The sequence below is a fragment of the Leucopleurus acutus genome (assembly GCF_964270905.1).
Source record: "Leucopleurus acutus genome assembly, chromosome: 2".
NCBI classification, from domain to species: domain Eukaryota; kingdom Metazoa; phylum Chordata; class Mammalia; order Artiodactyla; family Delphinidae; genus Leucopleurus; species Leucopleurus acutus.
In genome coordinates, this window is record NC_139143.1 from 178,371,784 (window position 1) to 178,382,864 (window position 11,081).

Genomic DNA, 11,081 nt, shown 5'->3' on the forward strand with positions numbered 1-11,081 from the left:
CTTTCAGGGAGCAGAAAAAAGAATGAAAAGAATTGAGGACAGTCTCAGAGACCTCTGGGACAACACTAAATGCACAACATTCAAATTATAGGGGTCCCAGAAGAAGAGAAAAGAAAGTGTCTGAGAAAATATTTGAAGAGATTATAGTCGAAAACTTCCCTAACATGGGAAAGGAGATAGTTAATCAAGTCCAGGAAGTGCAGAGAGTCTCATACAGGATAAACCCTAAGAGAAACACGCCAAGACACGTATTAATCAAACTATCAAAAAATTAAATACAAAGAAAAAATATTACAAGCAGCAAGGGAAAAACAACAGATAACATACAAGGGAATCCCCAGAAGGTTAACAGCTGCTCTTTCAGCAGAAACTCTGCAAGCCAGAAGGGAGTGGCAGGACATATTTAAAGTGATGAAAGGGAAAAACCTACAACCAAGATTACTGTACCCAGCAAGGATCTCATTCAGATTCAATGGAGAAATCAAAAGCTTTACAAAGCTACGAGAATTCAGCACCACCAAACCAGCTTTACAACAAATGCTAAAGGAACTTGTCTAAGTGGGAAACACAAGAGAAGAAAAGGACCCATAAAAAGAAACCCAAATCGATCAAGAAAATGGTAATAGGAATATACATATCAATAACCACCTTGAAGGTAAATGGATTAAATGCGCCAACCAAGAGACACAGACTGGCTGGATGGATACAAAAACAAGACCCTTATATATGCTGTCTACAGGAGACCTACTTCAGACCTAGGGACACATACAGACTGAAAGTGAGGGGATGGAAAAAGATATTCCATGCAAATGGAAATCACAAGAAAGCTGGAGTAGCAATACTCATATCGGATAAAATAGACTTTAAAATAAAGACTGTTACAAGAGATAAGGAAGGACACTACATAATGATCAACGGATCAATCCAAGAAGAAGATATAACAATTATAAATATATATGCACCCAACATAGGAGCACCTCAATACATAAGGCAACTGCTAACAGCTATAAAAGAGGAAATCGACAGTAACACAATAATAGAGAGAGACTTTAACACCCCACTTACACCAATAGACAGATTATCCTGCTTTGGGTAGTATAGTCATTTTCACAATGTTGATTCTTCCAATCCAAGAACATGGTATACCTCTCCATCTGTTTGTATCATCCTTAATTTCTTTCATCAGTGTCTTATAGTTTTCTGCATACAAGTCTTTTGTCTCCTTAGGTAGGTTTAGTCCTAGATATTTTATTCTTTCTGTTGCAATGGTAAATGGGAGTGTTTCCTTCCTTTCTCTTTCAGATTTTTCATCATTAGTGTATAGGAATGCCAGAGATTTCTGTGCATTAATTTTGTATCCTGCAACTTTACCAAATTCATTGATTAGCTCCAGTAGTTTTCTGGTAGCATCTTTAGGATTCTCTGTGTATAGTATCATGTCATCTGCAAACAGTGACAGCTTTACTTCTTCTTTTCTGATTTTGGATTCTTTTTATTTCTTTTTCTTCTCTGATTGCTGTGGCTAAAACCTCCAAAACAATGTTGAATAATAGTGGTGAGAGTGGGCAACCTTGTCTTGTTCCTGATCTTAGTGGAAATGGTTTCAGTTTTTCACCATTGAGAACGATATTGGCTGTGGGTTTGTCATATCTGGCCTTTATTATGTTGAGGTAAGTTCCCTCTATGCATGCTTTCTGGAGGGTTTTTATCATAAATTGGTCTTGCATTTTGTGGGACCTCGACATTTCTGATCACAACAGAGCCGGGTCCTCTCCTCCATCCCACGAACCTCCAGCCAAGCTTTGAAGCCCGGCCTCAGTGTTCTGACCCGACGATGGGGACAGCAGCTCTCTCTGGGGGCCAAGTTGGACCAGGAGGCTACTGTCTCCCCGACCCAGGCCCTAAGATGACATCAAAAAGATGACATCAAAATGGAAGTTTCCAGTTCATGCCGGAATGTGGGTTTTCCAGCTGAGTCAGATGGAGCCTGTTTCTGTGGCAGCCACGCTCCACCACTACTCGAGGGTTTGGGGAGACAGAATTCTTAACTGGGAGTATTTTCGCTACCTGTCAAACAAGCAGGAGCCTGCCCAGGAAAGAACAATAAAGAAAGAACCCTAAGCCCAGCTGGCTGAGCGCCCAGGCTTTGCATTCCAGGTTCTTGGACGAGTGGCCCCCTGCTATGGAGTCAAGTTGCCATCACCACTCTCCGTCTGGGTGACACAGGGGCTGGTTGAGGGGCAGGAAGGGGAGTCGGGGCCATGCTGAAGTAGCTAGCGTCATGGAAACAGGACAGACTTGCCCTTGGTGCTCCCTGGCCAAGGGAGCTGAGAACTTAAGTTTCTCAGCCTCTCTAGGCTGCATCAGTAAAATGGGAATGAGAAAAAGACACCAAGAATGAAGAGCGCCCAGCACAGCCAAGACCTATAGCTCCTCGGTGGGACCAAGCACGGTGATTTGGGGAAAGGAGGAGGGGAGGGGAAGGGCGGAGAGAAGAAAGCCCACAGATCGACCCCCACCTTCCCCAAACTGCCTGGAAGCAGAGCCCACAGGCCCCAGGCTGGCTCCTCCCCTGGAGACTTGGCCAAAGTGTCAGACCAGGAAGTGTCATTACGTCACTGGGCATTCAGGGGTTCATGAGGGGGAGTGGACAGGACCCTGGTATTTAACTAATGCGGAGAGGCCTTGAGATCAGAGGCACCCCTGCTGACTTCCTTCTCCTGCAGCCCAGCTTCTCTATTCCCTGCAGCCCTTCCCTCCCAGCAGAATGAAGCTTCCCCCTCTTCTGACCTTACTTTGCCTCATGGGTAAGTAACCTTCCTGCCTTTACCCCTCCCCTGCCCCAGCTAGGAATCCCCAACTCCCTGGAGGCCCCTGAGCTGGGCCCTGAGGAGGGTGTGATTGGACATCCTGAGGAGGCCAGTTCTTCCGGAGCCATCACTAGTCAGTGGAGAGGGGGGAGAGGGGAAGACAGCAGCCCGGATGGCCCGGTGGGGTGGGGGAGAGGGGCTGGCAGGGATCCCAGACAGCACACGAGCTCCTGCCACCCCCGCTCCATCCCTCACTTAAGTTTCCATTTTTGGCTCTAACCTGCCCGGGTCAGCAGCCCCCCATTGCTGCATCATCAGGACCTAGAGGAATTTGGGGAAGTCCAGGTGGTTTGGAAGCTTATCCAGTGACATCTGATGGGACTTGACAGGGACAGAGTTCCTGCGGGGATGGGGCTGACACCTGGGGAGGTGATCAGGAAGGGTTGGGACCCGGGAGGATGAGTGGGTGGTATTCTGGGAGATGGTAGAAGGAGAGCGGGGTGGGGGGTAGGGGGTCACGTGTGCTGACACGACGCGGGTGAGGACTAGGGGATCAAGGTGCGATGATGTCATGGGGATATTATTACTGCTTAGCATTGTTAGTATTGGGAATGAGGTGCTTAGGGAGGTGAGGTCACCTAGACAATCGGAGAGATGTCTGGACTCAGATTTGGGGGCACATCAGGGGCAGCTGGCTGCAGAGGGTGGGGCCCTGAGGGATCTGACCTCCTCCACCCTCCCTCCCAGCAGTGGCCCTGGCTGTCGGGAACCTGGTCCAGTTCGGAGTGATGACTGAGAGAATGAAGGGGCAGCCTGCGCTGCAGTACATTGACTATGGCTGCCACTGTGGTTTCGGCGGCTCCCACGGGCCAGTGGACCAGACAGACTGGTGAGCAGGTGGCCCAGCAGGTAGAGCACCTCGCTGGAGGATGGAGAGGCCGGGAGAGCATCCTGGGAGGAGGGAGGGGCTGGGGGCACCTAGAAAGTTGGGGCCAACCTCCACTTTGAGCCCCTTTGGGCACTGAGCCCCCCAGGCAGCCCCTGGTTCTGCCCAGCCTGGCTCACAGGCCCCTCCAAGCCAACTATGACCCTTACAGGTGCTGCCACGCCCATGACTGCTGCTATGGGAGTCTGGAGAAGCTGGGCTGTGAACCCATGTTGGAAACGTATCTTTTCTCTGCCAGCAGGCACAGCATCTTCTGTGGTAAGTGAACAGCCCTAGACTCCCCCAGACACCAGGTTGGGGGAGAGCTTCAGCTAGGAACCCTCTCGTGATGGAGCCCCTTGAGCCTGGTCACCTGGGCTGGGGCGGGCGTGGGATCTTCCATCATCACGGAAGTGGGGAGAGACCTGTCCATCTACCCAGACGCTCCTGTGGCACCCAGCCTAGGGAGCACGTGACCCATCAGCTCCTGCCCTGACCCCGGGCACTTTCCCCAGCCAGAGCCTTCCCAGCTCCAGCCTCTGGGGAGAGGAGCCAAAGGGGGTAGAGCTGAGCCCCAGAGCAGCTGTACCCACACAGCCCTCCCCAGGGCCTGGGTGGCAGCTAGAGGCAAGGTTCCCAGGACAGAGCCTTGAGGGCAGAGCCCCAGACAGAGAGAGCTGGAGCTTGGATTTGGGACAGCAGACCCTGCTTCCAAAGGCTGAGTGCACCGGTGCTCATCCTTGCCAGGCCCAGTGCCCACTTGGACCAAGTAGCTTTCCTCTGGTCCCCGGCCTGGGGAAGCAGCCTGCTCCGAGTCAGAGTGCGGAGGGCTCCACGCAGCCCAGCCCCGTGGAGGGAGCTCAGATCAGAGAACCAAACCTTCTTCCTGCCGCAAAGCCAGGAGCAGCCTGGAAGGAGGGCAGGCCCAGCGTGGGGCACAGCAGGAGGGTCTAGGAGGGTCAAAGAAGACTCAGCTCAGATCTCTAAGGTCTGTCCTGGGGGAGGGGCAGAACAAGGACCAGAACCACTGGAGGCAGATTTGGCTCAGAGATGCCTGTTCCCAGCAAGGCAGCTTTGACAGGTAGTAAGCTCCCCATCCCTGGGGGTTCATGCAAGGCTAGGAAGCCACCTGTCAGGGACGGCACTGAGAGGATGAGTGAGGAGAGGTGTTAGGTGAAGAGGGACACCGGGTCAGGGAGTCATCTACCCATTGTATGTCTTTGGGCAAGTGACGTAACCCCTCAAAAGCCTCTACTTCCTCATCTACAAAAGGGAGACAATCACTCAGTTCCCTGGCTTAGTCCAGCTTCTGGTAAGAACCCCCCAAAGGAGCTGACGTGGCTGTTAAGCCCCTTCCAACTCTGACTGCTGCTGAAAGAGCAGGTGAGAGCAGAACCCGGATGGGGAACGAGGCTGACCTTTGCAAAGCACAGTGAGGAACCTGGATATTTCTGAGCTGGGGGATGTCTTCGTGGGGACCAAAAGGAGCCAGAGCCAGTCAGGGCAGACAGAGGCAGTGGAGGGAAGAGGAGGCTTTGGGGCCCCTGGTGCCTGCAGAGCTGACGTCAGCTCTGCTCCCCAGGCAGGGTGTGGCCACGTGTGGAGGGGGAGCCCTAAAGTTAATGCTAGGAAAATGGGCTTCGTCCGCTCTGAGGGAGATAGGCACGGCCGAGCAGGCCCCAGTTTCAGTCCCTCTGGGGCACGCCGAGGCCATCTGGGGTTGAGCTGCTGTCAGCTTCCCAGCTTTCCTCTCTGGCTGACGGCTGCCTCACTGCAGTAACGCATTACATGGGAGAAGGAGGTGCCTGGAAATGCACTCTCCCTGGGCTGAGGCGGACGACAGTTAGTGGACCAGATGGTCTCCCCATGGGGGAAAGGGCGAAGGGCAGTGGAGTGGGCTTGGGAAAGGACAGGAGCACAAACTCCCAGGCTTCCCAGCATCCTGGGCCCCAGCAGGCCCTCCGGGACTCTGCCCTTTCTCTCACCCATCCCTGGAACATCCCCCATGAGAATGGGCTTCCAGCAGAATGGGGCTGAGAACAGGGACCCCAGAGCAGTCCCCTGCATGTCTGAGAGTGGCAGGACCGAGGCGCCCAGGCCCTGACTCACCTCATCCCATCCAGCCGGCAGAACCACCTGCCAGCAACAGACCTGCGAGTGTGACAAGAGGGCTGCTCTCTGCTTTCGCGACAACCTGGGCACCTACGACCGCAAATACGCCCGTTACCCCAACAAGCTGTGCACCGGACCTACCCCGCCCTGCTAAGGCTGTGCTCCGCTTCTTCCCTGCGGCCCCCTGCCCTCCAGCTGCTGGAGCCCCAGACCTCCGGAACGTTGGCACCAAAGCCCCTCCCTCTGGAAAATTCCTTTCCTGCAAACCCATCCCTCCCTGAGAGCTCCCAGATGAGGAAGAGCCATGCCCGGGGGCCCTTTAGCACCCAGAAGATTCTATAACCCACCCCCTGGGATCTCAGTTCCCTCTTCCGAATATGTGAATGATATTTTCCCATAATTCTAATACTGATCCTCAGATTCTATCATTGTAGGGCTTAATTAGTCTACAGTTTCGTTCATTCGTTCGTTTCTTGAGCACCCACCATGTGCCAACAGTGTGCTAAGTACTGGGACACAGCGTGGGTCTGACATGGGTGGCCCCTGTGCACAGTTCTGACATTCTGTCCTTTTAATTTCCCATTACAGTGAGTTTCTGTGATTCTCTTTTTCTAACATTCCACCAGCTTATCCAAGATAATAATGGCAATCTCTAGAAGGAATGTTTCTGGCCATATGGCATAATGTGAGAAGCACGCAAAATGCCAACCTAAAAATATTGTCCCCACCATGTCATCAGGCTTCAAATCCCTCCCATTAGAAGACTGGCTCAAAGTGAAAAGAAGCTCTCCAATCACCTTTTTCGAAGCCCTCCCTTGACAGATGGGCATCCGGGGCTCAGAGAGGGAAAGTTCTACCTGAAGGGGTGTCCTCACTCCCATGCCAGTGTGCCTTCATTTCTTCATGAGTGGGTATCAGTCACTGACACTCTAGCCCTCTGTTTGTCATCTTGGACAGCCTAGGGTGCCCAGGGAAGGTCAGCTGTGAGGATGCCCAGGCCAGGTCAGGCTCCTGATACAGGGAGGGGAAGAGGAAAGGTTTCAACATCCAACACCCTAGGGCCAACTCTGGAGCCAATTTAAAGCACCAAAGGATTCCCATCAAATGGAATGCAGCCTATCTGGGAAGCAATGAACTTCAGCAGATTCTACTCCTAAATATAGATATATCTCCTCTATCTATAATATGCTGATAAAATCTTCCGGGATTGGGATGAGACTATTCAATGAGATAAAGCATGTAAAAAAGCATCGCACAGGCAACGCTCTCAGCGGCCAGGTAATAAACATCCCCTCCCTTTGTCCATTTCATGGAACGTGTGCAACTTTCAGGACTTTGAGGGCAGGAAGGAGCCTGAAGCCATCAAATCGATGATCATCATACATTTTAAAAGGTGAAGAAGTTCTGTGCTAGCAAAACAAACACAAACAAACAAAACATGAGGGGGCAGATGTGCGTGCTTTGTTGCTGTGACTTGACTCAAATCCTTGGCGAATAATCACCAGGAGACCAGGTCGTAAAGCACAGTGTGTGTGGGTGGGGAAGAGAGCACAGTGTTTGTTGGGAAGCGTGGTCCTGAGGCGCCCTCTGTTGTCCATTTTGTTCAGGCTAACAGGTGGAAACAAATTTGGCTTAAGCCTGAATTTCCCTTCATCATGGGGGCAAAGTATGTTTCTGGGCTAGTGAAACCGGTCGCTTCGCACTTTCAGTAATCATATGCTGAGAAATAATCAATAAGTCCCTACAGACATCTTAGAATGATGGTACGACTGCATACACGAGAAACACAGGAAGAAGGAACTGACCTGGGGGAGATGGAGAGAGGTGGTGCTCTGGGCGTTACGGATTCAAGGCAGAGATGGAAGGAGTACCTTGTGATGTTACAGTTGCTTAACCATCTGACGGTGAAAATTGGAACTTAAGAACAAGCCTCGGTGCAGTCTGTTTTTTGAAGAATCAACAAATATTTGGTGAATGCAAGAATGATTCCGTCTAAATCCTGTGTGTGTGTCTACAGTACATACGCTTGATTTCCAGTGCAGACTTGGTGGAAAAGGCTGAAAAAAGGAAAGGAGAACCCTGAACTTGATGTCGGAGCTTCCAGGTAGAGCCCTCTGCTCTGCCAGTTAGCAGTGGTGCATCTGTTCTAGACCTCGCTGCTCAGGGAGCTTATTAGAAATGCAGAATCTTGGACCTGACCCCAGACCGCCGAGTTAACAAGACCCCCAGGTGACTCGTGTGCACACTGAAATCCAAAAAGCACTGATATATGGCCACAGACAGCCTCAGTGTCTGCACTTGTGAAATAGAACAATGACATTTCCCTGGTAGGTTGATTGTAGCGAGGTTTTAATAAATTAGCATGTGTGGATGTACACAAAATAATGCCTAGCACATTATAAGCATCCCATAAATGAATGAATGATAGTCATAATAACAAAAAATACCTAACATTTATTAAGCATTTGGCATTCACCAGGCACTGTTCTAAATGCTTTCTGTTTATTAATTTATCAAATGAATGAATGAGTGAATGAATGAATGGCTGAATGAGGCATGGGGACTAAATCAGGCCTGGGGAGGGGACTTTGTTACCTGAATGTTTCGTAGCTTTTTGCGTCTCCAATTTTGATGATAGGATCTGGATGGCTTTTGCTTTTGTTCCCACTTGGCCCCTAACAAAAGCTATGAACCAAGTGTTCAATTAAATAACTTGCTGAGTAAGCGATTAGAAATCAAATCACATTGGAATTCCAGAGTTAAGTCCAATTATTATTTCATGGACATTCGTCCACTTCTTTAGGGTTCTTCGCAGCGTCACTGCTGGAGAACTGAATACTGTATTAAATTCCATTCTTTCCCTCAGTACGCTTTCATACAAACCATGCTCCTGGCCCCTTGCTGAAACCTGGAGACAGAGCTAAATCTGACGTGGCCAACCTATAGACAGACAACACCAATTACTCTACACTGGTAAGTGTCATAATAGAGCTAAGATCAGGCTCTCAGGACCTAAGGTTCTTCAGCCCTCCGTTCTCCATCCAGCCTCCATCCTGTCCACAATGCCAGCTTCATTTTCCCAGAGATTGGTTTCCATCATATCACTCTTCTGCCCCTGAACCATCAGTGGCTCCCCATTGTCCACCAAGCCCTGGCATTCAAGCTTGGTATCATCTGCTTTTCCCGCCATATATATTTCTCTATGCTCCTCGCCACTGCCGGAACATGCCCACCTGTCTTCACACCTCTGTGCAATAGCTTCCTTCAACCCGGAAGCCTCCCTCTCACAGGCTCCTTATCACCACATTCACATCCATGTGCTTTGAGGCACATCTCAAATGCCACCTTTCCCATGTGCTTTTCCACCTGGAGAAGATTTCACCCTCCTCTGAACAGATGTGCTTTGAGGCACATCTCAAATGCCACCTTTCCCATGTGCTTTTCCACCTGGAGGAGATTTCACCCTCCTCTGAACAATGTGTTTATACTTTTCTTAGGGATACTTACCCCAGCTATTTGGGCTCTTGTTTTGGGTTCCTATATGGGGAAGGCAGACTGCCCTGGGTTCAATTCTGTGATCTTGGACCCATTATTTATTTCCTCATGTGTAAAATTGGGATGGGACCATCAGCCTCACTGGGTGGTTTTAAGGTTTAAATGAGATAACTTATTCAAAGTGCCTGGGGCATCATAGATGTTCCATCTGTGCTAGGTCACTTTGCATTTTTTCTCCCCTATTGAATCCATCACATGGTGGATGCTAAATAAATATCTGCTTAATTGAATCCACAGATACATGATAATTGCGATTATACACATGATAAATACTATACTAATTTATTTGAATAGCCCCTTGGCCCACTACTCTGAGTGCCATTTATCTTAAAACATTTATCTTAAATGGACAAGTGTTTGGAAATCATTAACCTTCAGTGCCCTGATCTGTTGTCCCACAGAGGCAATGAGGTAAAATTGGCTGGAGAGACGGTACATAGCACTCTTCCTGGAGGGCTGTTACCTGTGATGTGTTCCAAGGTCAAAATGCACATACAGGCTGACTCGTGACACTGTAAGAAGAGGTCAGGAGGAACCAGGTATTTCTGATCTTTGGAATTCATTCAGTATGCACAGCATTAGTCTTCCAGTAGCAAAAGGCATGCGACAAGTGTTTGAAGAAAGGAGTTCCCAGTCCTTCTCCAAACGAATTGTATACCCTTAATAAACTGTCCCAAACACGTGGGACATCCTACTCTCCCACTGGAGGGGTTTGCTTATGCTGGTCCTTCAGGCCCAAATATCTTAGCTTCCTATTTCCACCTCCTATCTTCCCTTTCATGCCTCGTCTAAATGTCACTTCCTCCACGGAGCCTTCCTTGATTTCCCTTCTGAACTCACAGCCCTCCTATCAGTACCTCCTTTTATGGCCTGTGTTCTCTTGGGTCATAGTTAGCATATCCGCTTTCACTGCTGGGCTGAAAGGTTTTCGAGGACAAGGTCCATGTCTGATTCAATGCCCAGAAATAAAGACTCCAACACAGCACAGGTTCAGTAAATGATGGATGGATCCTTGGATGTTTGGATTGGTGAATAAATTGAACAAAAACTGAGCATCTTGAGATATCTAAATCCCTCTACCATAGGGAAATTCAGACAAGCTTCTCCAAGGTGGAGAATTTTTCCTTCTGCCAAGCCAGAATCCATGAATCAGCAAGATCGTTCTTGATCCTGTTCAACCCAGAAAGTTCTAAATCGCTGCATCACTATGGTCTGAGGGCCCACCCTGTCCAGCAGTCCAGTCAAAATCATATTGGAGCAGAGCATTTTATGACAAATATTGGTTGTATCTCAAGGCCAACATGCACTTTCTGTGCATCTGGCAAACAGGTAACTTTAAACCTGGGGGTTTCAACCCTGTTTTCTCCTAGACAACCATAAGCAGTTAACAAGAGGGGACACGGGAGCTGCCACTTTCCCTCTTATGGTATCTCAATCTTTGGCACCATAACTTGTCACTCACCCAGAGTAAGCAAGGCTATAGCCTGGAGGAAAATGTAAATAATAAACTGTGTTCTCTAATTATCCCCTATGTGGCCTGAGGACACTTCCGCCCTTACAGACTCATCCAATCTCACGGGTCACCGAGACCCAGCCAGGAAGCCCCACGGCCCCCGGCCCCAGCTGAACCACTGCAGAATGGAATTAAGGAGGCCACGGAAGTCTTCCAACTGGGGGAG

At 49.6% G+C, this 11,081-nt stretch overlaps 1 protein-coding gene across 2 annotated transcripts; it reads left to right on the forward strand.

The window, feature by feature from the left end:
- Positions 1-2,767: 2,767 nt before the first annotated feature.
- Positions 2,768-6,001, forward strand: LOC309972844 (group IIE secretory phospholipase A2-like; the record flags this gene model as incomplete). Of its 2 annotated transcripts, none has more annotated exons than XM_082856717.1 (4): positions 2,768-2,807; positions 3,558-3,699; positions 3,908-4,014; positions 5,859-6,001. In XM_082856717.1, the coding sequence occupies 4 exons, from the start codon at positions 2,768-2,770 to the stop codon at positions 5,999-6,001; spliced, it is 432 nt and encodes a 143-aa protein (XP_082712843.1). The 2 variants fall into 2 exon arrangements, with proteins under 2 accessions (XP_082712843.1, XP_082712844.1); XM_082856718.1 differs by having other exon boundaries at positions 3,561-3,699.
- Positions 6,002-11,081: the final 5,080 nt, after the last annotated feature.